At 44.2% G+C, this 24,960-nt stretch overlaps 2 protein-coding genes across 5 annotated transcripts in view; one reads left to right on the top strand and one right to left on the bottom strand.

Annotated features, from left to right (window-relative positions):
* CDCA7L (cell division cycle associated 7 like) overlaps positions 1-12,317 on the top strand; it is a 39,445-nt gene extending 27,128 nt beyond the window's left edge. Inside the window, exons 3-10 of one of the 4 annotated variants that reach the window (XM_043589065.1) lie at positions 642-779; positions 4,579-4,947; positions 7,036-7,107; positions 7,223-7,393; positions 8,049-8,174; positions 9,476-9,625; positions 10,507-10,643; positions 11,150-12,317. In XM_043589065.1, coding sequence (XP_043445000.1) covers positions 642-779; positions 4,579-4,947; positions 7,036-7,107; positions 7,223-7,393; positions 8,049-8,174; positions 9,476-9,625; positions 10,507-10,643; positions 11,150-11,180 — 1,194 coding nt within the window. In that variant the 3' untranslated portion in view covers positions 11,181-12,317. The remainder of the gene's footprint in view (positions 1-641; positions 780-4,578; positions 4,948-7,035; positions 7,108-7,222; positions 7,394-8,048; positions 8,175-9,475; positions 9,626-10,506; positions 10,644-11,149) is intronic. The other 3 variants (XM_043589066.1, XM_043589068.1, XM_043589067.1) reach the window with 3 other exon arrangements.
* The window catches only part of DNAH11 (dynein axonemal heavy chain 11), a 352,005-nt gene continuing 338,693 nt past the window's right edge, over positions 11,649-24,960 (bottom strand). The window contains 6 exon segments of the mRNA XM_043589069.1: positions 11,649-12,247; positions 12,893-13,033; positions 13,490-13,602; positions 21,085-21,200; positions 21,280-21,462; positions 24,289-24,531. Of these exon segments, the coding sequence (XP_043445004.1) occupies positions 12,000-12,247; positions 12,893-13,033; positions 13,490-13,602; positions 21,085-21,200; positions 21,280-21,462; positions 24,289-24,531 (1,044 nt within the window). The 3' untranslated portion in view covers positions 11,649-11,999.

Raw genomic sequence — 24,960 nt, 5'->3', positions numbered from 1 at the left:
GGAAGGGGCGTGAAAGGCGCTGGCCCTTTCCTGCAGAGAAACTTGCCCTCTCTGGAAGGGAGGCATGCTCACCAACTCGGAGGACGTGGATTTGGATGGCTGCTAGGAAGGAAGGCCAGCATGTGGGAGGGAGCCAGGCCTTCTCCTCATGGCTCCTTCCCGTGTGTGTTTGGCTCTGTGTGAGCAGACCTTCCCAATGGGCAGCCCTGGCGGGAGAAAAGGAATTCTATCAGCGCTCCCCAGTCACACAAGAAGCTGACGGAGCCCCTGGCCATTCTGACTTTTTGAAATAATGCTGTTTATCGTTTCAAGTTGTTCAGCTGTTTCAGATTATTCTGTTTTCGTAAGCTGTAGCAAACGTGTATGTATATGTATGTTTTGTTATTGTGGTAAAATATACATAATGTGAAATTTACCATTTCACCATTTTTTAAGTGCAGGCAAGTGCCCAGTTTCTTGCAAGCAAGATGCTAAGTGCCATTAAGTACATGCACAGTGTTGTGCATCTGTCATCTGTTATCCAGAACGTTCTCATCATTTCAAACAGAAACTCTACCCATTGAACAACTCCTCATTGTCCCCAACCCCCCTGGTAACCTCTGTTCTTTTTCCTTTATGACATATGTGTGTTTTTAATTTAGCAGGATGTGCGTTTCCATTCTAAATACTTCACGGAAGAGCTAAGAAGAATTTTTATAGAGGACACTGACTCAGAAACAGAAGAATTTGAAGGATTTACACAGAATGATCTGAATATAAACAGTAACCCAGAAGTAATGGTAATAATTATCAACACGAGGGAGTGTGGGTTGTAATATTTTTCAGTCTTGTTTCTGAATTGTATTTTCACTTGTAAGAAGTCACTTGGCAAATGAACGACTTCTTCTTACATGTTTATCTTAATTTTTTTTTTAAGTTTACTTATTATGGAGAGAGAGAGAGAATGTGTGAGCAGGCACACAAGAGTGAGCACATGTGGGGGAGGGGCACAGAGGAGAGACAGAATCCCAAGCAGGCTCCACACCATCAACACAGAGCACAAGGTGGGGCTTGAACTCACAAACTGAGATAATGAGTTGAGATCAAGAGTCGGCTGCTTAACCGACTGTACCACCCAGGCACCCCCCCCCCCCGCATGTTTATCTTCAAAGTCAGTTAATAAAATATAAAAGTTGGTTTTCCAAGGCTAATCCCCAGTCCACCAATCCATTATTCTCTGAGAGAAAATCCAGTTGTCTTTCTTTGATACCTTTGGAGTTTGGGGAGACTTACCTCAGTTTCCCTTATTGCCCTTCCAAAAGAATTTATTTCACATTTTCTTGAATATCTTTTCTCTGAAAAGAGGACAGTCTGTCTGGGGGTAGCAATTTCCTTAAAGTCATTTCTTGTTGTGTGCGGAGTCATGTTCTTAGGTTTGGAGTTAATGTGGCAAAAATTTAGCTGTGGCAAAACTTAAGAGCTTTACTTGCGCACTCTTGATTTGGATGCTGACGTGCTCTTTAAATGATAAAGAAGACCTGGGCTTGTCAGATTCCTGAGGGAAATCTCTTAGCACTTGACCTTCAAGAGACTTGTTGATTTTCCTTTACTCCATATGTTTAAGCCAGTTTATTGCCAACTAGTATATGAATCTCAAGGTACCTTTAAAGAACAACCTTTGGGGGGTACCTGGGTGGCTCAGCTGGTTAAGCGTCTGACTTCAGCTCAGGTCATGATCTCACAGTCTGTGAGTTCAAGCCCTGTGTGGGGGCTCTGTGCTGATAGTTGGGATTCTGTATCTCCCTTTCTCTCTGCCCCTCCCCCATCCCTGCTTGAGCTCACTCGCTCTCTCTCACACATACACACAAACACATACACACTCTCTAAAAATAAACAAACATTTAAAAAATTTAAACAAAAAGCGAAACTTAAAACCTTTGGGTTTTTTTCAGACATAAAAATGTTTTCCATTAACTGAAAAAGAGCATACCTTTCTCCCCCAAAATCATTACACCACTTCCTTCTTGGGTATGAAGATAAAGGATAGAGATAAAGCCTCTTGATGTTCAGAAGCTCCTAAGCAGCAGAATCTGGGGTGGAACTTGTGTAGAAATTTAAATAAGCTGTAACTATTGGTTTGCTATGCCGCTCAACTTTTCCTGGGGGGATCTTAAGGCCTGAAAGCCCTAATGGTAGGCTGGCTTGTTTGATGTTGATCCCCCAACCCCGTCACCAGGAAGAGAACACAGAGCTCTGCCAGCCTAGTCCCCAAGCCCTCCTTTGGCCTTCAAAACGGAAGCTGCTGGTAAGGCAGTTGATGTGTTCTGGACAGCAAGACAGTAAGATCTTTCCAAACCCTAATGGGTATCCCGTACTCTTAGTGACTTGTTTTTCTTCTGATTTTTTAGTTAAGCGATGTCAGGTTATTCAAAGAATTTGTGTTCCCAGCACGGGGAAGTGAACTACCCCAGAAGTCTTTTTTCTTTTCACTGGCCATATATTTGGGGTATGGATCGTGACATGTTCTGTTGACTGATGTTAACTCATAGCTTAGGGGAGGTCCACCTGCAGATTTTATTTTATTTTATTTACTTATTTATTTTTTACTTTTTAAAAAATGTTTACTTACTTTGAGAGAGAGAGAGAGAGAGAGAGTGTGAGCAGTGGAGGGGCAGAGAGAGAGAGAGAGAGAGAGAGAGAGAGAAACCCAAGCAGGCTCCACACTGTCAGCGCAGGGCCCCATGCGGGGCCCAAACCCACAAACCATGAGATCATGACCCGAGCCACAATCAGGAGTCAGACATGTAACTGACAGAGCCACCCAAGTGCCCCTGCAAATTTTATTTTAAATTTCAGTGAGCAGAGTCACCTGGGTTGCTCCGTCGGCTGCACGTCCGACTCTTTGATTTTGGCTCTGTCATGATCCATCACGAGGTCAAGCCCCACGTTGGGCTCTGCACTGACAGTGTGGAATCTGCTTGGAATTCTCCCCCCACCCCTCCCCCCGCCTCTCTCTTCCCTTCCCTGCTCGTGCTCGCTCTATCTCTTTCAAGATAAACATTTAAAAATAAAATTCAGTGGGCAAGCAAACATTATTGCCTCCCTCCCCAACCTCCTGCCCACTGTAGTGGAGACTGGTGAGACCATCTTTTCCGATAATAGGATATTACTAGCCAGGGTGTTTGTTGGGTGGTCTTACAGCCGTATGTGCAGCAACCACAGCTGTGTTCTTGTCCTGTGGTCTGAGTCTCCACTGGTGTTTCCAGTTTGCTCTTGTCCACTTTAGTCCCTTATAGAGAGTCCTTAGTAAAGAGATACTGGTTATGATGAAGAAGATAAAGCCAATCTGAGACCACCTTGCTCTGAAGTTCTCCCAACAATGTCTTCCTAAAACTAGATTCCTTCAATCCCACTGTTTCAAATTCCAAAGCTACTGATGTAGAAAGTTCAGGATACTTAAAAAAAAAACAACAAAAAAAACCCCAGTTAACCATAGTCTCATTTCTCTACTTGGTTTGTTGTGGATTGATACAAAACACCAAGATTTGGAAATTACCTGCAGTTTTCTTTCCTTCCTCTGCCTTATTTCTAATTTGAGTCCAGCTAGAACGTGGGGGCTGATCACTGAGGAGGAAGCAGAGTCATTTCCCTCAGTCCCAAGCCCATCATGCTGTGGTTCCCTGCTCTCCTCAGAGCGGCCTGTTGTGCAGTCCCTGACAGAGGCTCTCAGACTAAACTTTTCCAGCACGTGGTAAAGGAAAGATCCCCAGCAGGCGGCCTGGGTCTCGATGTTCAAGCCCATCTTTGCCATTGCTAAGGGCCCCCTTGTATTTGAGGTGTCACCCGCCGTCTCCTGGGTAATATCACCGGCCATTGCCTTCTGTTCTTACTGTGCTCTCGTGTGTCAGTCTCAATTTTGTGTCATGCCAGAAGCCTATTCCAAGCGGAATCCAAAAATTTGGGGCAGGAGTTTCTTGAGCTGATGGAACGGGTGTTTCCCAGCAGAGCCACAGAGGGTCTGCCTCGATTTCACCCTATGGCTCTACTGGTTGCAGAAAAGGGGAGGGGACGTCCCTTGGCGTGAGGGCCCATCATGTCTTGGGGATGAGACTCCCTCACCAACCCCAGTGGCCAGTCATCTGCTTGCTCCTCCGACACCTCGCTGAGGTGAAGTCAGCTGTCCTGTTCCTGCTGTTCAGGGCAGAATTGTCAGTATGTTTTCCCTTAGCACTCCATCTGTGTGAGGATAACTCTTAGGCCATACATAGCCTTTTCTTTGGCTTTGCCTCATACTACTTGGCTTCCATATGTTCCACAGTGGAGGAGCCCCGTCCGTGAGAGCATGGCTTCCAGCCCGTGCTGGGAAGGGAACAGTCTGCTGGTGGCTGTGGCCGGATCCCCAGGCAGTGGTGGAGAGCCTGCCCTGGGACCATAGTCATCAGCAGACCACCTGAGCACTTAATGGACCAGAGGGAACTAATTAATAGGGAGGGGAGGCTTTCTTCTACTCATTTTTTTCTGTAATGGCAGAGTGTTTTTAAGCGATGTGCTTTTGAAGGTCAGTCACAAAACATCGTCTTTGCCCTTTCATTTTGTCAGCTTGTGGAGTCAGATTTGAGCGATGCTGGTAAGGTGTCTTCAGCGAGTGAAGAAGAGGATGAAGAAGAAAAGGCTACACCCAGGAGAAGCAGGCCGAGGAGAAGCAGTATTGGTCTTCGAGTAGCCTTTCAATTCCCCACCAAGAAACTGGCAAAAAAATCTGATGACAGTTCTTCTGAGCCGCTATTTCCTAGCAAACGCTTACAGGACAATAAAAAAGCAATTCTTGGAAGAAAGAGAAGCTGCAGACAGGGGAAGGAAAGGGAAGATTCGGTGTCTGAATCTGAGGATGACTCCAGGGATGAGGGCCAGGAGAGCTCGGATGCGCTGCTGAAAAGGACCATGAACATCAAGGAGAACAAAGCCATGGTAAGGCCTGGCGGCGGGTGGTCTAGGAGCTGGCACTGAGCCCTGCTTAGCCACCACGGAGGCTCACAGAGCTGCCCTCATAGCTGCTGTCGTCTGGGCTTCTGTCAGGACATGTGCTCTGGTTCTTATGTGTCCTTTCTCTGTTCCTGAAGGCCAACCAGTTACTACCCAGTGAGCTCTGGTTTGGGAACAGAGACTCCACAGGACCATTTTTAGCCCTGGTTCCTGGTGCCATTGAACTAATGCTGCTTACAGTTGACCATTAGGAAGTTAAGTTCTAGATATGTAGTGGTATTGGACAGGAGAGGGTTGAGCACTTGGCCGGTTCCCAGCACAAAGAAAACTAAAGATAAAAAGAGAAGCCCACTTTGAGAGTTGCAAGGTGCAGTTTAGGCGGGGGCTTTCAACAGGAATCTTTCTTCTTTGATGACCCACTGGGGTTTCAAGACATCATATGAGAGAATGAAAGAGGCCTAGGTATTAAAACACACTGAACAGTTTTGAGTCACGTTACCACTTAAGTCTTCAGTAGAATGAATAATGATACAAGGTAAAATCTTGGTTACCTGTATTTAGTTTTTCTGTATTTGGTCAGTAACTGTTGTTTGCTTCATAATTTTGCATATACAGAATTAATAAAATTCTGCCACTCAATCACTTTAGCATTTTGGTATATTTGTAATAATTTATTTTTAAAAAGTATAATATAATGATGCTTTGTTTGCAATCTTATATGTCTAATAAGTTATTTAAGAAAATAGAAAGCCTAGGGGCACCTGGGTGGCTGAGTCAGTTAAGTCCAACTTCGGCTCAGGTCATGATCTCACGGTTCATAGGTTTGAGCCCCGCAGTGGGCTCTGTGGTGATAGCTCAGAGGCTGGAGCCTGCTTCAGATTCTGTGTTTCCCTCTCTCTCTGCCCCTCCCCTGCTCGTGCTCTATCTCTTGTCTCTCTCTCTCAAAAGTAAATACACTTAAAAAAATTGTTTTTAATTAAAAAAAGTTACATAAATCCTATTTGTGGGAGAAATTTATCCTAAGACCTGTTTATACTTATTAGCTAAGGGAAATTTTTAGCACTGCATCTCTGCATCTTTAAAATAAATGTTCATGATTTTTTAATGATGCCTAAACATTCGTATAAATAAGAATCCTAATTGACTAGAATATTATCGCCTGTTACTTGGTATTCTTAGGTGTTTATTTGGGAATATTTCCATTAAGTTATTCTTAGTGATGAGAAATTAACTTAAACAGTTTTCTTGGAGCTCTAAACAACTGTCAGAACAATCTAGTTGAGCCTTTTGTTTTGAACACGATGAAACTTGCTTTAGGTGTGCACAGTGACCTGTTCTAGGGTCACACTGCGAATTAGTGGCCATGTCAGGATTCCAGCCTCATAGACCTGGTCTCATCATTCCAAGGACCACTTCTTCATGTCACGCTTACGTATATAAGGAATGGGCATTGATTTTATTTCTGTGGATGCTATCAGTATCTCATTAGATAAAAATCTTGGCGTGCCTGGGTGGCTCAGTCGGTTGAGGATCCGACTCCTGATTTTGGCTCAGGTCATGATCTCACTGTTCCTAGGATCAAGTCCTGTGTCGGGCTGTGCGCTGACAGTGCTGAGCCTCCTTGAGATAGTCTCTCTCCCTTTGTCTCTCTGCCCCTCTCCCCCTCACTTGCATATGCCTTCTCTCTCTCAAAATAAACATTAAATAAAAATCGTGTGGTGTCTGGGTGGCTCAGTCAGTTAAGCACCTGACTCTTGATCTTGGCTCAGGTTATGATTTCACGGTTTGTGGGATTGAGCCCTGTGTCGGGCTCTGTGCTAACAGCTCAGAGCCTACTTGGGGTTCTCTCTCTGCCCTTCCTCCACGCAGTCTCTCTCTCTCTCTGTGTCAAAATAAACTTTAAAAAACGTGTTTACATATGAGGTTAAAAAATACAACAACTGTTGAGATCCCACATGAACTACTTTAGTCAAGTTTTTACTGTTGGCAAAACTGAAGACTTGGGATAAGGCGTTAGACAAACTCGGCACGGCAATATTGATGTACGGTCCTTTCTTTTGTTCTGAACTTCAGCTGGCTCAGTTATTGGCAGAACTGAACTCAATGCCGGATTTCTTCCCAGTACGAACCCCAAACTCAGCCTCTGTAAGTAGAACTCCTTTATAATTACTTACTCCAATACTGATGAACATAATCTGTTGCCAGATGGCTTTTATTCAAGAAAGCACCCGGTTGCAAACGTCTGTGCTCTTGCTTTCAGAAGAAGAGAACAGTGAGGCGGGCTTTCTCCGAGGGACAGATCACAAGACGCACTAACCCCACCCGGAGTGCGCGGCCTCCCGAGAAATTTGCCCTGGAGAACTTCACTGTCTCCGCTGCCAAATTTGCAGAAGAGTTTTACAGTTTCAGGAGAAGGAAGACAATTAGCGGGGTATTTTCTTAGCACCATAAACATATTATTGTCTGTCTAAGCAATAAGGATGCAGCAGTTGAGCATGGGCATTTCTACCAGGTTCCCAGGTGGAGCTGGTGTTGCCGGGACCACACTCTGAGAAGAACCCTCACCCCCATCTAGGCTGTAGAGAAAGGCCTTGACCTGAGTAGAGCAGAGGAGCTGCTCCAGGGTTAGGACCCTCTACTTCATCTTCATGGGGGGCACGAAAGGCCTGTCAGTGGTGCCAGGTTGCCCTGGGGTTTTGGCCGTGGGAAAGGGCAGTGATTCCTCCTAGCCCTTTGAGTTTTAGGAAGGGGGCATTCTAAGTGCTTTTGGGCTAGAGCGAGAAACAACCCTTCCCGTTGGCAGGTTTGGCCATCCGTCATGGTTCTCGTCTCTGTCCTTATAGGGTTCACGGCTAGTGACTTGTTGATCAGGTAAAACCTGAGCTGCTCCTTTATTGTTGGACCACCTTGCCGTGCAGGAGGTTTGGCACTGTGTCTGTGGTGGCAGCTCAGTAGATGATTCCAGGGAAATCGGAGAGGGACACAGTTAACATTTATGGTACTGGAGCTCTGAGAGTGTGAAATTTTTATGCATGTTTTTTAATCAGAACATCTCACACCAGGTTCTGCTTTGGCTCATCTTGCAGGGGAAATGCCAGGGGTATAGACGGCGTCACCGTGTATCTTCCTTTCGGCCGGTGGAGGATATCACTGAAGAGGACTTAGAAAATGTTGCCATCACCGTTCGAGATAAAATCTACGATAAAGTTCTGGTAAATTCTGTATGATGAATAATTTGCATGATTGTGATTCTAACTGGGAGTCCAAGGAACTGGTATTAGAAATCCTGCATTGTTTTTAAACTGCATCTGGGCTTAGACCCTCAGGCCGCCTCCCTTGTGACTGGGAGGACCAACTGTAACCGGGTGAAGGGAGTTGGCTTCCTGCAGGAATTCTCCTCAGGAGAGGTCTCTGGGGGATGCACATGAGTTGTGGGGAGGCAGGCATATAGTTTGGAAGAGCATATTGATAATAGTTAACGTTTTAAATATTTATATGGTGTTTATATAAAGAAAATTTTTTTAACGTTTATTTTTGAGAGAGAGAGTGCAAGCAGAATCTGAAGCAGGTTCCATGCTCTGAGCTGGCAGCACAGAGCCTGTTGTGGGGCTTTGAGCTCACAAACTGAGATGATGACCTGAGCCAAAGTCAGATGCTTAACTGACTGAGCCACCCAGGTATCCCTGGTGTTTATTTAAAAAAAATTTTTTCTTAATGTTTGTTTATTTTTGAAGAGAGAGACAGAGTGTGAGCGGGGGAGGGGCAGAGAGAGAGAGGGAGACCCAGAATCCGAAGCAGGTTCCAGGCTCTGAGCTGTCAGCACAGAGCCCGATGCGGGGCTCGAACCCACAAACTGTGAGATCATGACCTGAGCCGAAGTCGGATGCTCAACCGACTGAGCCACCCAGGCGCCCCTTCCCCCCCCACCCCGGTGTTTATTTTAAACATAGAAGAAAAAAAATACTGTGTTTGTGTGTGTTTTTGATGAACAGAACCATAGTAAAAAAAGTTTGACAGTATCTGTGGTTGGTAGGAAATGAGTTAAAATTTCTTCCAAACAGTGATTTGGAGGGAGGCTTTGTGGTGTTACGCATCATTTTTTAAATGAGGCAGTGTCCCATTAAGGCAATATTAAAATGTTTTTAATGTAATTGCCAACATTTTAACACTGGGAAATTTTATACTGAAAAGCTCCAGATCACCGGAAGCTGGGCCAGAGCCAAATGTGGCTGCCATGGGCTCAGGGCCACTTGGGCCCCTGTCACCCTCTGTGGGCTCTTCCCCTCCTGTCTTTCTGCTGGCCTCTCTGACCATCTCATTTCTTCTAGGTGCCCTGCTCTTACTTGCTCTAATAGGTTTCCCTGTGGTTTGGACCAGAGAAGTGGTGCTGCTCGCTGCAGGGCGAGAGGCTCGGCCTCTTCACGCCCTATTGCACATACATAGACAGCATGTGGGCTTGCGCGCTTTGCCCTGTAAGTCCCGCGTTCACCCACCCACCGCCTTCCTCCCTCAGGGCAACACTTGCCATCAGTGCAGGCAGAAGACCATCGACACCAAGACGGTGTGTCGGAACCAGGGCTGCGGTGGGGTCCGAGGACAGTTCTGTGGGCCGTGCCTGCGGAATCGCTACGGGGAGGACGTGAGATCTGCACTGCTAGACCCGGTAGGAACGGTGTGCGCACTTGTGAATTGCACTGGCAAAGAGAAGCAAGCTGAGATGGATGGGGCTCTCAGGACCCTTTATGATCGGGGACCTGTAGCTGCAGAGCTCGGTCTACCCCTCGACACTCCAGAGGAAAAAAAAGGGTTTCCTTCTGGAAAGAGAGCAAGCTGACCCATAGGGCAGAAGAGATGACTGGGTTTTCCAGGGTCCAAGCCTTGCTTTCCTACCGTTATGGTCTGTCAGGTGAACCTGTGTGGCTTTCTTCCAGCAGCATGGCTTACCTCACGCGAGGCCAGGGAACAGGTGTGTGTCACTGTGTGCCTGGCTGTTGTCTAAGGTGTTTTCCTAACACAGTCGACTTGCAGTTGTTACTAAGTCATTTAAATTTATGAAGTCGACTATATAACCTCCCAGGTCCTCAGTTCCCTCCTTGAAGTGAGATAATAGTATGGTTAGTATGTATCCGCTTGAACCTAGGCAGTCTGGCCCCAGAGTCTGTGCTCTTACTTGACCCCTGCCATGTGACCTCTTTCACAGCAGTCATGGGGTAAATCACTGTCCCCGTTTTGCAGATGAATATAGACCACGACTCCGGTTATGTGGCTTAGGAAGTAGAAGAGCTAGAATTCACACGTCCGTCTCGCTGCTCTTTTGTACTCCTAAAATTCTCCACAGTTTGAAGCAGGCGTCTGATTTTCTGTGTTTCTCCACACGTGGGACCCTGGCTGGTCAACCTCTGTGGGCCTTTTGAATCATGGGGAGGAGACTCGTTTAGTCACCCTGTGCCATATACTAGAAGTATCCTGTGACTGAAGGTTGGAGGAGAGACCAAGTGAGCCGGGCTTGAGCACAATGTGGGTAACGGGAAACTGCTCTTCCAGGATTGGATGTGTCCTCCCTGCCGTGGGATCTGCAATTGCAGTTACTGTCGCAAGCGTGATGGCCGCTGTGCCACAGGGATCCTCATTCACCTAGCCAAGTTTTACGGTTACAATAATGTTAAGGAATACCTGGAGAGGTAAGTCACAAATGGAGGCTGTCCTCTCCAGCTCCGGCCTGGGAGACCGTGGAGGCGGGAGTGGTTGCCATATTTCGGGCAGATGCTTAAAAACCATCTTGAGTGCCATCCATTCCCTAGCTGCTTGCATTAGAGCAGCTCAGGGCTGATGTGTTCCCTATTGGAATGTTTCCCTCCTTTGCTAGGATCTTCAGCTTTGGCACTTGCCTGTATCCCCAGTTCCCCCCTCATTGTGTAAAACAGAAATGGAGGCAAGCAGGCTGAGGGGAGAGGTTGGGGCAAAGGGCGTGGCCGACACGGTTACTGCTTTCCAGGGCTGAGGAAGCTGCGTTGGGATTCTGCAGTGTGGTTTGGTGTGCGGGAGTGAGGCCCGTGGCTCCTGCTGCCTGGCCAAGGAGTCAGGGCAGGCCTGCTGCAGAGGGGCTGGGCTGTGCACTCGAGCCTAGAACCCGGCTTTGTGTTTGTCTCCATACCCATCACACTGACGCCTCCCTTCTTTTCCTCAGCTTACAGAAGCAGCTGGTAGAAGATGATTAAGAACAAAACCAGCCACCTCACCGTAAAGAACTCTAGCAACATATGCCATCCCACGGGTGCCTACGATTTCTTCCAGTTGTGTTTTTATACAGAAGTTGTTCGTAGATCTAAATACTATTTTTTTAAGATTGTTTATATGATTGAAAAGGTTTCTCAGGAAGACGGCAAAGCAGAGGAATCTATTTACATATATCCACGGGCCCCTATGCGTAGTGAGTGGTTTTTAAAAGCATCTGCATATGACAAAAACACAGCTTAAATGGGGTGGAGTTAAAGTCCAGGTAAGTTCCAGGGCAAACGTTGGCGTAAGCAGCTCTTGCCTTTGCCACTGTTTGGTGCCTTGATCTTTACCTCCCAGGCAGTGACCACAGTTCAGACCAGGTAGTTAGTGCTTCTCTGGGTCATTGGAAATTTATGTTAAAAAAAGAATGTTCTCTTAAATTACAAAGTGCAATTAACCCATAGATCTTGAGTACTAGAGTTTTATTTTTATTAAAAGTCACCTGTCACGTTACCGACACTGGAGGCCTGGGGACACTGCTGGCCGGCAGGACCGTCTGCCTCTTCCTTCAGGATTCACCTGCTGCCTGAGGTCAGGGGCTTCTAGGATTTTTTAATTTAAAAAGATTTTGTTTATGTGCAAGAACTCAAATCCCACTTTCTGATGGGGAGACCGTTAAGGACGGTGTTTAAGCAAAATTAACGCACATGTAAGTTACTTAAAAATTCCAGAAACTGGAGTGTGTTTTATGGCTCTCAGTAAATTAATGTGTGCAGCCCCCCGGCCAAGGCCTGTGTTGTCCGAGCCTGAGGGCCATCTCAGGCTTCCAGCAGCAGGGCCACGCCTGCCAGGACCCATTTGGCCGCCTTGTCTTTGCTTTTCAATCTGAAGGTCCACACGTAGGTTGGGCCCCTCATTTTGGTTTTGTACACCGGGCATTCATAGGTGTGTTTAGTTTCCTGTCTGTCTGTGGGTATGGCTTTTGCAAAGATAACCGGCATCACAGATGTTAACTCCTTGAGGCAGGCATCAGCAATGGTTCCTGACTGTGTGTCCCATCTGGCACCTATAGCACAAACACAAGGATTGCAACAGTGTGGTGTGTTGGAAGCAATAAATGTTCAGTTTTGTCGTTACTGCTTGTCGGCTTCCTTACTGGTGTGGGAGGTTAAGGGGTGCCACAGAAACACTGGCGGCAGGGCTCAGGGTTCCACGTCTAAACTTTCCTTTGAAAAATGAACTAATTTGAATTCAAAAAACACACTCTCCAAGAATTCAGGCACAATAAAGCAAATGAGTTTGCCCTCTCTTTAAAAAATTGAATTCTTCAAAATGAATGCCTTTCCTCTCACCTACCCACATTAGAGATTCGCATGCACTGGCATCTTAAGGGCTTAAAGAAATCTTGTAGTAAAATGTCAGAGTGAAGTGACAGTTTTTAATCGCTTCACAATCTTTTTAGTGTAGGTCTTAATGCCACAGGTAATTTAACACTAGATACAGATTGAAGTGACAGCCATCACCCTACGTGCCTTAAAACTTGGCTGACATTGGACCCAGATCCTGGCATTAAATGTGGTGAAATGAGGTAGACGACTGCTAGATGTGAGTACAGAGGAGTGGAGTAAACCAAGGACAGATACCAACTTGCAACTGATCGAAGAAAGCTCCTAATTTAAAAACTACACCGGTGCTGCTTGTGCTATCTTACCTTCCATGAGGAGCCCGTGGAGATAGGCGCCTTCCCGTGGAGGATGGCCATAATCTTCCTTGGTTTTTTTGGTAACATCAACAGTCAAGCACATTTTGTCCAGGGGCCACTCATTTTTGCGAGCCATGGTCTGCATGATTGCTGTGGGAAGAGAAGGAGCAGGAAATGGGATGTAGTGGTAAAAGGGCTCCCAGGGGCCCACAGTCAGCTGCCTTTCTGACTGAGGCATTGTGCTGTGCTTCGGGTTCCTGGAAATGTGCGTGTGGCTGCGCTAGACTGATGGCCAACTGAGGCCTGTAGGACACCTCCCTGCTTGTGTACATGAACTTTTACTGGAATAGCCAGGCCCATTTGGTTACACAGCATCTGGTTTTGCACTGTGGTGGCAGAAGGGAACCACTGGAGAAGAGACCCCGTGGCCTTTGACAGAAAACGTTTATATCCCACTTCACGTGGCTGCTATGCTTGGAACTTTACTTTCTCTGCACACCCAGCTATCACTCCTGCCCCTCCCTCCTGTGTCATGAGCACTGGGGAGCAGGGCAGGTGAGGCAGGATTTGTGCCAGAAGCTGGGGCCGCCCAGTTGGAGCCCTTACCAGTTAAGAAGGACTGAGGGTTGAAGAAGCCAGGAAGCCACACTACAGCTGGAAGGGCAAGATCGTGGGTCCAGGTTTCAAGTTCCCGGCATCGCAAAAGGAGGTCATTAAACCTGGTGAACACGAGGTAGGAGGAAACAAATGCACTTTTTAGTAATAGAGTTTTCCGATAAGGTGAAGTAGATTCTTTAAAATTTTTTTTGTTTTAATGTTTGTTTATTTTTGAGATAGAGCATGAACAGGGGAGGGTCAGAGAGAGGGAGACACAGAATCTGAAGCAGGCTCCAGACTCCAAGCTATCAGCACAGAGCCCAATGCGGGGCTCGAACTCACGGACTGTGAGATCATGACCTGAGCTGAGATCGGACACTCAACCAACTGAGCCACGCGGGCGCCCCGATGAAGTAGATCCCTTTAAAGAGATTTTCTTTCCTGTTGAAATTTTTTAACTATTACCACTAGGGACAAGAAACACTGAGGAATGTGGAAAATTCATCTCTACTTAACAATTTTATTTAGATGTTCTTAGTGATACGTGGCAACCACACCCAGGTGATGTGTGTATAATCCACCTGACAGGCTCCAACAGAGTGTGGACGAGGTGTGTGTGTGTGTAAGGATTGGGGTGGGAGGGATGGCTGCTGGGAAGGGCAGAGGCAGTAGAGCCCAGACAGTGGACTTTCCGTATACAATAGGAATGGGGGAAAGAAAAAGCTAGTAAGGGGAAACCACAACTCCGAGCCTCTACATGACTGTGGTTTGGGAAAATGAGGTTTTTTTACCCAAGTTCAGAACTCATCACAGCAGTTTTTCAAGGAAGGAGACCAACTCTCACAGAGGCTATGGGAAAATGAGCTTCTCTGATAAAATCAGGAGACCTGTCAAGCTTTGAAATGTAGGATTCAGGGCTGCCAGAAAGAGAAAATGGAGCGTGCGTGTGTTAAAGCCAGCAGGGAGCTCTCTAGGGTGAGGGCCATGCGGGCTAGCCCTGAAGTTTCCTGGCACCTGGTTTGGTTACATGTTACAAAAGCAGCAAGGCTGATGCTCACATTCACACTTGGGTCACTACAAGTTTGTTGTAATGCCTGCCAGTTTACAGCATGGCTCTTACCTGCCCCATGCCAGTTCTTCCAAATCTCTGGTTTAGGGAAAACATAATTGACAAGGCAACGAAAAGGAAAAGCAAAGACTTTCAGGGCCACTTGGGTGGCTCAGTTGGTGAAGCATCTGACTTTGGCTCAGGTCATGATCTGGTGGTTCATGAGTTCAGGCCCCGCATCAGGCTGTGTGCTGACAGCTCAGAGCCTGGAGCCTGCTTCAGATTCTGTCTCTCTCTGTCCCTTCCCTGCTTGTGCTCACTCTCTCTTAAAAATAAAGAAAACATTAAAAAATAAAAAAAAAAATTTTTTTTATCTAAAAATGTTACCACAAGAGGCTGTGCATTATAGCCAAATTACAACAAGTTTTTAAAAAGGGAAATGATTGTCTGTATAAACAAGATTCTGGTTTGGAAATGACCAGGTAAGAAAAATGAAATTAGGAAGAAAAACATTTTAAAATTAAATGGAAAATACACAAAAATAAACTCAAAATGGATGAAAGACCTCAATGTAAGACAGGAAGCCATCAAAATCCTAGAGGAGAAAGGCAACAACCTCTCTGACACTGGCCACATCAAGTTCTTAACACATCTCCGGGGACAAGGGAAACAAAAGCAAAAATGAAGTGTTGGGACCTCATCAAAACAAAATGTTTCTGCACAGGGAAGGAAACAATCAGCAAAACTAAAGGCAGCTGATGGAATGGGAGAAGATATTTGCAAATGACATATCAGATAAAGGGTTAGTATCCAAAATCTATAAAGAACTTATCAAACTCAACACCCAAAAAACATAATCCAGTGAAGAAGTGGGCAAAAGACATGAATAGACACTTCTCCAAAGAAGACATCCAGATGGCCAACCGACACGTGAAAAATGCTCAACATCATGCATCAGGGAAGTATAAATCAAAACCACAATGAGCTATCACCTCACACAAGTCAGAATGGCTAACATTAACTCCTGCAACAATAAATGTTGGTGAGGATGCAGAGAAAGAGGATCTCTTTTGCACTGCTGGTGGGAATGCAAGCTGGTGCAGCCACTCTGGAAAACAGTATGGAAGTTACTCAAAAAATTAAAAATAGAACTCCCCTACCACCCAGCAATTGCACTACTAGGTATTTATCCAAGGGATATGGATGTGATGTTTCAAAGGGACACATGTACCCCAATGTTTTTAGTAGTGCTATCAACCATAGCCAAAGTATGGAAAGAGCCCAAAGTCCATGGATGGATGAATGGATAAAGAAGACGTGGTATATATATACAATGCAATGTTACTCGGCAATCAAAAAGAATGAAATCTTGCCATTTGCAACTATGTGGGTGGAACTGGAGGGTATTATGGTAAGCAAAATTAGAGAAAGACAAATATCCAAATATCCAGGGAGGAGGACAAAACATAAAAGACTCTAAAATATAGAGAACAGAGGGTTGCTGGAGTGGCTGCAGGAAGGGGGATGGGCTAAATGGGTAAGGGGCATTAAGGAATCTAATCCTGAAATCATTGTTGCACCATATGGTAACTTGGATGTAAATTTAAAAATTAATTAAAAAATGAAATGAAAAACTTATGTACAATTTTAGGAAATTTGGGTTTTCCTAAATTACAAATCTGACTTTGTAAAATCAGGAACGTACCATATTTCCAGAAAATGTGACCCAAGAAAAATCAATGCCAAGACACATTTTAATATAGACCAAAGACAGAATCCTCTGGATCGCAAAGAAAAAACATGAAGTCTTTTAGAAAAGGAGAAAGAAAGTCAGCCACAGACCCCTATACAGCAGCATTTGATCAGAGCAAGCCACGCTGCCTACAAAGCCCCCAACAGTGAGTGGGTTCCACTTTTTTTTTTTTTTATAACCAGCCAGCCTGTTCTTTGAGTATGAAGACAGCTGATTATATGGCATAAGATAATGGCAGCAAATCCAATGAACAAGAAGGCTGAATCATCCAGCAAATAAAAACAAGTGGGATCTGAAGGATTTAAAACCCTGAGAAAGAAACTAGAATAATAGTCTTAAAAACAGTAAATTATGAAACCAAGTTGGGTACTTTCTCTGATTTCAGTATAAACAACTTGGAATTGAAAAACTGATTTTGGACAATGAAATGTTATCTTTTTTAATTAAACTTTTTTTTTTTTAACATTTGTTCTTTTTTGAGAGATAGACTGTGAGTTGGGGAGGGGCAGAGAGAGAGGGAGACAGAGAATCTGAAGCAGGCTCCAGGCTCCGAGCTGTCAGCACAGAGCCTGACATGGGGCTTGGACTTACAAACCCTGAGATCACAACCTAAGCCAAACTTGGATGTTTAACTGACTGTGCCACCCAGGTGCCCCGAGGACAATAAAATTTTAAAAGTTAAGGGGAGACACACAGTAAACCTAGAAACCATTGAAAACAAAATGAAGTCCCCCCCCCCCCAGAAGTGATAAGACCAACCAGGATATAGCAGAGACAGACTGAAAATAAGAGTTCAGATAAGCAAATACAATGAAGTTTATGAGGAAGATGGCATTTATTGGGAGACATAAGGGCTGAGAATTTTTCAGGGTGGAAGCAATGGGTAGACATACACACTTACAATAGCACACATGAGCAAGTAGGCTACAATTTTAAAAGCCCACATCTAAATACATCAGTAAAACTGCGGAACATCGATTGTAAAGAAAAAAATCTTAAGAACTTCCCCAGAGAAAACAGATTAGTTGTGAAGGGATGACAAGTACACTTAAGAACAGTCTCATCAGCTATAATAAATGCCAGAAAACCATGGAGGTAGCAAAGTCAAGCGCCGAAATTATTCGTATGCTGGAACTGCAGGTTACCCATAGTACAAGAGCGTAGGGAAAAAGATTCCGATAAAGAACACCATTTACTCCCCACCATACATACTGAGAGCCCTGGTATAGATTTTGTCTTTCAGCGAAAAGAGACGGGGGCCCAGAACAAAGGAGCCCAGAATCAGATGTAAAAAGCAACAAAGGAGCAAAGACATCAACACATGTTGTCAAAGCAAAAATAATACTGACTATAAACAAAAATATTATGGTTTAAAATAAGGTTGAATTACAATTGCAGACCAGAGGAGGCAAGAGGGAGATTAAAGTGTTGACTTTACATTATATTAGAGCAGTCAAGTATGGGGGTGCCTGGGTGGCCCAGTTGCTTGGGTGTCTGACTTCAGCTCAGGTCATGGTCTCATCGTTTGTGAGTTCAAGCCCTGCACAGGGGCTGTGTGCTAACAGCTCCTGGAGCCTACTTCCGATTTTGTGTCTCTCTCTGCCCCTTTTCCCATTTGCGCTTGCTCTCTCTCTCTCTCAAAAATAAACATTAAAAAAGCCAAGTGTGTAGGCTACAATGTAAAGTGTCTCTGCTAAAATAATAAGGATAAGCATGTAATAAAGAAAACTGTTAAACTGACAGAAGCCTGAAAAAAATTGGAAAAGTAGAAAAATATAGAAATAAGCACAAAATAAGATGGAAGTCCAAAGTTACCATTATGACAAAACTTAAGTACAATATAAATATTTTTTATTGGAAATAAAAAATTTGATTTGGGGGGCACTTGGTTGGCTCAGTCAGTTAAGCATGCAACTTCAGCTCATCGCATGGTTTGTGAGTTCAAGCCCCGCATCGGGCTCCATGCTGATAGTGCAGAGCCTGCTTGGGATTCTCTCTCCCTCTCTTTCTGACCCTCCCCTCCCCTTCTCTCTCAAAACTAAAAAAAAAAAAAAAAAAATGTTGGACATCCACAGCATTCATAGAAATCCAGTGAGTAGCTTTGCTCACTCTTCCTGCCAGTTGTTTGCTGCCATCTGTTCCTTCCACATTCTACCTTCCTTTTTTTTTTTAATTTTATTTTTTAGTTTTTAGAATTTACATCCAAATTAGTTAGCATATAGTGCAACAATGATTTCAGGAATAGATTCTTTAATGCCCCTTACCCATTTAGCTCATCCCCCCTCCCACAACCCCTCCAGCAACCCTCAGTTTGTTCTCCATATTTATGAGTCTCTTCTGTTTTGTCCCCCTCCCTGTTGTTATATTGTTTCCCTTCCCTTATGTTCATCTGTTTTGCCTCTTAAGGTCTTCATATGAGTGAAGTCCTAGGATTTTTGTCTTTCTCTAATTTCACTTAGCATAATACCCTCCAGTTCCATCCACGTAGTTGCAAATGGCAAAACTTCATTCTTTTTGATTGCCAAGTAATACTCCATTGTATATATGTACCACATCTTTTTTATCCATTCATCCATCAATGGACATTTGGGCTCTTTCTATATACTTTGGCTGTTGTTGATAGTGCTGCTATAAATGTGGGGGTGCACGTGTCCCTTCGAAACAGCACACCTGTATCCTGTGGATACATGCCTAGTAGTGCAACAGGTGGGTTGTAGGGTAGTTCTATTTTTAGTTGTTTTTTTTTTTTTTTTCAAATTTTTTTTTTCAACGTTTATTTATTTTTGGGACAGAGAGAGACAGAGCATGAACAGGGGAGGGGCAGAGAGAGAGGGAGACACAGAATCGGAAACAGGCTCCAGGCTCTGAGCCATCAGCCCAGAGCCTGACGCGGGGCTCGAACTCACAGACCGCGAGATCGTGACCTGGCTGAAGTCGGACGCTTAACTGACTGCGCCACCCAGGCGCCCCTATTTTTAGTTTTATGAGGAACCTCCATACTGTTTTCCAGAGCGGTTGCACCAGTTTGCATTCCTACCAACAATGCAAAAGAGATCCTCTTTCTCTGCATCCTTGCCAACATCTGATGTTGCCTGAGTGGTTGATGTTAGCCAGTCTGACATGTATGAGGTGATATCTCATTGTGGTTTTGAACTGTATTTCCCTGATGAGTGATGTTGAGCATTTTTTTTTCATGTGTTGGTTGGCCATCTGGATTTCTTTGGAGAAGTGTCTATTCATGTCTTTCACCCATTTCTTCACTGGATTATTTGTTTTTTGGGTGTTGAGTTTGATAAGTTCTTTATAGATTTTGGACACTAACCCTTTATCTGATATGTCATTTGCAAATAGCTTCTCCTATTCTGTCAGTTTCCTTTTAGTTTTGCTGATTGTTTCCTTCACTGTGCAGAAGCTTTTTATTTTGATGAGGGCCCAGTAGTTCATTTTTGCTTTGATTTCCCTTGCCTCTAGAGACGTGTTGAGTAAGAAGTCGCTGCAGCCAAGATCAAAGAGGTTTTTGCCTGCTTTCTCCTCAAGGGTTTTGATGGCTTCCTGTCTTACATTGAGGTCTTTCATCCATTTTGAGTTTATTTTTGTGTATGGTGTAAGAAAGTAGCCCAGGTTCATTCTTCTGCATGTCACTGTCCAGTTTTCCCAGCACCACTTGCTGAAGAGACTGTCTTTATTCCATCGGATATTCTTTCCTGCTTTGTCAAAGATGAGTTGGCCATACATTTGTGGGTCGGTTTCTGGGTTCTCTATTTTGTTCCATTGATCTGAGTGTCTGTTCTTGTTGCACCTTCCATTCTTATGTTGGCACACCTCCCTACACAGCAAACACCTGGCTGCCTATGTGGCAGTTCCAAGGTGCACACATTTTCAGTGTGTAGCCCACAGCAGGTCTTGAACTCATGACCCTGAGATCAAGAGTTGACACTTAACCAAGCGAGCCTTCCAGGTACCCCAAAGTTTTGTTTTTAAGATTTTATTTTTAAAGTAATCTCTATACCCAACATGGGGCTTGAACTCACAACCGTGAGATCAAGAGTCACAGGCACCCCTCATTTGGAATTCCCATGGGGCCTTCCAATTTAAGGTTCAGAGGACCATTCTGGTTCATGGAAGAAAGACTTAGGAAAGTATGGATTAAAGAAAATTCCATACCAAAAAGACAGGAATGGAGGGAACCTTTCAAACTTTGTGTGTTGACTATGAAGGCCAAGGAGCAGTTGGAGAGAGCCCTGGCTGTGAGGGAGCTGTGGATGTTCATCCATGGCTTTGGGACACCTCTCTCCACTCACAGCCACACACAGAAGCAGTTGGATTTATGGTGTACTCTACTATGAGCTTTTAAAAGTCAGCTTTGAGATGGCATTGGTAATCACTGGCTTTGAAAATAAGGTATGAAGGGACACGAAAACAAACTCAGGTTACCTCCCATGGCCATTTAAATAAGTGAATGAAGGAATTTTATTCCCTACATTTTTGACATGATAAACTGAGAAATTAGGAAGGTCAGGTATTTTGTTCAAGATTAAATAGCTAATAAGTAAGGGGCTACGACCCCTTGCTTTGACCCTGATTTTCACCTGATTTTTTCACTGATTTTTACCTTCGGAGCAACCCACGAAAGACACTCAGGAACAACTGGTGGTAGTTTGTTTGCACAATTATGCAAAGTACAGCCCCAAAGTACTCACAAAGTATAGCCTTCACAGTTCTTCTGATACAACAGTAACTCAGAACGCTGAGCCAGCACCCAGGTGGAGAAAGGCCAGTGGGAGCAGGGAGGGAATCGCTTACCAGTGGGCCAGGCCGTAAGTAGATGGATATGCCAGTTTGCTCCAAGCGTCTGGCACTGTGTCATAACTCAGCTGGGACTGCTGGGCTTCCATGTCAGGAGATAACGTCAGCTCCCCCTTGCATGGAGAAAAGAGGCCACAAAGTGAGTGTCCTCCAATGTGGGAAAACCTGCTCTGGTACCACTTTTAAACTCACCTTCCAACCAAGGTCTAATTGTTGAAGTGACACACGGATTTCCCGAAGAAGAATATTCATCCTCTCACATTCTTGGAAGCAAACAAGAACATAGGGGCTTCTGTTTGAGGTTTTTTGCATTATCTCCGCCATGTTGAACTCTTCTGGAAGTTTCTCCAAAATGTCATCCAAGACATTCTTAACCTTAAATCATTAACACACACAAAATTTAGCTCCTTTGTATTTCGTTTTTTTAAAGATTCTTTTAAAGTTTATTTTTGAGAGAGAGAGAGAGAGAGAGAATATGAATTCCAACCAGTCTCCATGCTGTCTGCACAGAGCCCTACATGGGGCTTGAACTCAGGAAACCACGAGATCATTGCCTGAGCCAAAACCAAGAGTTGGATGCTTAACCAATGAGTCAACGAGGTGTCCCCTTTGTATTTCATTTTTAGTCACAGGGACACTATCCTTGATGTTTGGAAGTCCCAGAATCTATCCCACAACTCCCAATGATGCTTGCTAATGCATTGAAAACATGTCCGCCACTCCTTGGAGGTGGGCAGATGCACTGCCAACTAGCTCAGCTACCTGTGCATGACCGCAGCCCCTCCCCTTCTTTAGATCCCACCAGGGAGGAGCTACTATTTGTAGTTTTTTCACTGGTAGCATTTGGGGAATTGAAGAACTGTCATGAATTCCATTTCACTTGTGCGTGTCAAGACACAATCAGAGGAAGTGGTTATTACGTTTTGTAATCCGCTAATTAAAAAAAAAAATCATTTTGAAAGTCACACAAACCAAAAATTCCCTTTAAGCTTGAGCTAATTCTGGTGACTTTATGATGTTGCCCTTTCCAACTGACACAGCCTAAAATTTGGGGAAGCAGTTTAGATCAACGTTTTCAACAACGAGGAAGCCTCTGTCTTCTTTACTTATTGCCCTGAAGAAATAAAAAATTTATACATTAAAGACGCAAAGATGCATACAGTAGTTCAATGTGCATGTTTAGTCTATCCGGTCTCACGTAGCTACGGAAAACCAAGAAATACCTAAAGTAGACAAGAGAGTGAAGACAGTGCTGTCTGTCTTCAGCCCCAGGCCACTTTCCGTCTCCCACTGATTTCTGGGATTACTGCCTACAGTTCTGACAGCATTAACAGCAAGTTGCTTTAGCGCCCGGCAGGTAATTTTTCAGGTCCTGCAGTCTTATTCCTCTACAATAGCTGCACAAAGTACAAAACAGTGTAGTAGGCAAGTTAGGTAAAGGGGTGGCTTTTGGAATCAGCTGGAGTTTGATTTCCTTCATTGGCCCTTTCTAGCTGTCTAGCAAATCACCTAAACTTAATTCTGTAACAGGGATCCTGATACTACTCAGAGCTATTGAGAATTAAATGGTTTCTTCCTAAAGCACTTTCTTAAGTGCTTAGCATATAGTAAGCACTCAATAAATTCGTTGCTACAATCTGTTTGCCTATTTGGGGTGTTGAGATATCTCAAGAGGTTTGCTTTATAGTTTCTGGTTTAACGGTCAGCTTCTTTGTTGGAAAGAATGAAGCCCAAAAAACAAAATGAAGACCTCATCTACCTCTCTGCTTGTGTTAATACTATAGCTTTTGCCAAATGGGTGATCTTTTTCATCTTCTTAAGAAAAAAAAAAGGTGTAATATTCAGATAAGGGAGATGTTAGTATATGGGATAAAACACCACACAACAAATCCTAAAGCCTCTAAATGACAGCCAGTGCCTCAACAAATGGCCATATTTCAAGAAATAATACAGAAAATTCCTGAGACCTCACGATAAGGAAATCTGAGAGTGTGTTCCAACAACTTATCCTTGTCCCTCAAATCCTGATTAATAATTGTGAGAGGGGAATATGGGCTAATTTACGTGGGGGAAAAAAAACTAGTAAGGTTTTAAGTTAACGAGAAATAAGATTTTAATCTAAATGTAAAAAAAGGTAGCATTTGATGTCTATTTCTCATCCCCATCATTCTAGGCAATAGATACCTTCAAAAGAATAACGCTAAAAGCAAAACAAACCAACAACAACAACAAAAAAAACCAATGCCAGTCTCCCAAGATAATCTAATAAAGACATCATAAAATGACAGAGCCAAAAACACACAATAAAAAAGCAAGTCACAGATTTGGAGAAGAGGTTTGCCATACATCTATCTGACAAAGGATACACGTTGAGAACAGAGTCCTTACAAATCTGTAAGAAAAACATTGACAACAATTTTTTAAAAAAACGGGCAAGCAACTGGAACAGGTACTTCACATGAGATTCTATCCACATGGCTATAACCCCATGAAAAGATATTCAGCATCACCCCTTGCCTAAGGAATGCAAAGTTAAAATCATGATGAAATACTACCTTTCACAAAACCTCAAGGAAAGAGAACAGGGGACACTTGCACACTGCTGGTGGGAGTGTAAGTGATACAAGCACTTTTGAAAACTGGTTGGGAATATCGACTGAAACTACATGTTACACCTGGTGATCCAGCAATTCCACTTCTCAGCAGAGAGGGTAAGAAGTATGAGTGGACGCCTCTGGGAGTTGCCAGTGCTGGGTGACAAGAGATTACAAGAATGTTCATGGCTGGGATATTCGTAATAGTGAAAAGCTAGAAAGAACCCAAACATCCATCTACTATAGAACGAAGAAAAAATGGCATATTCATACGATAGAATATAAAACAAAAATGAATCACTACCCCATGCAACAACATGGGTGAATCTCACAAACATAACACAGAATGAAAGGAGCCAAACCTAAATAAGTACACAGTGCATGAATGCATGTAATTGAAGTTCAAACACAGGCAAAGCTAACCTATGGTGACAGAGGTAAGATGAGTAGTTACCTTTAGATGGGAGAGGGAGGGATATACTGACCCTGAGTGTTGGAAATGTTATGTATTTTGATCTAGGTGGTGGTGAGATAGTTGTATAGAAAGGGAGAAATTCATTGAGTTGTACACGCAAGATTAGTTCCACAAAAAAGAAAGACCCTCTACCTTTTCTTCCGTGGACTGCCCCAGCTCCTCACTGACGAGTGCATTCCTGGGCTGCATCTCCAGCAAAGTTCTGAAGAGAGTGTTCGACATCACTGTCAGGAATTCTATTTCAGCATTTGGGTGGAGGCCATACAGTGCTGGGCTTTCTGGAGGAAGCCTCTCCTCTATGTACTGGTGGTAGCCTGAATAATCTAGATTAGGGGGGGCTGCAAATCCTGGGGCCAGCGTCAGTTCATCTTCCACCTTCAACCACAAAGGAACAGAGTCAGTTATTCCAAGTCTAATTGGACATGAATCTTCGCATCCTAAAATATTTTGAGAACGCTCTTAACAAGAAGGTCCCGGTGCAATGCTGGATAGGTAGCGGGCTCTCTAAAATGTTTCACAACCCTTTTGTAATTTGATCATTTGGCCCTGTGTTTGGCACCAGGCTGACCTCTGGGGAGGAGTCCAAGGAACACACATGAATCCCTGCCCCGAGAAGCCTTAGTCCACAGTTTGCCCAGGGCAACATGGTACCTGAACACAGCTGAACCATCTGCTGTGTACTAGTCACCCCATCAAATGCTTCAAGTCACTGATTATCCCACACATCTGCAAACATTTTGTAGAGAGAAATGGAGATTAGGAGTAACTTCCCCAGGCAAGATGTTTGATTTAAATCTTAATTCT

This window comes from Prionailurus bengalensis, chromosome A2, assembly GCF_016509475.1.
Source record: "Prionailurus bengalensis isolate Pbe53 chromosome A2, Fcat_Pben_1.1_paternal_pri, whole genome shotgun sequence".
In the NCBI taxonomy this organism is placed as follows: Eukaryota; Metazoa; Chordata; class Mammalia; order Carnivora; family Felidae; genus Prionailurus; species Prionailurus bengalensis.
The sequence above is the reverse complement of the archived record's forward strand: the minus strand, read 5'-3'. Positions and strand labels throughout refer to the sequence as shown.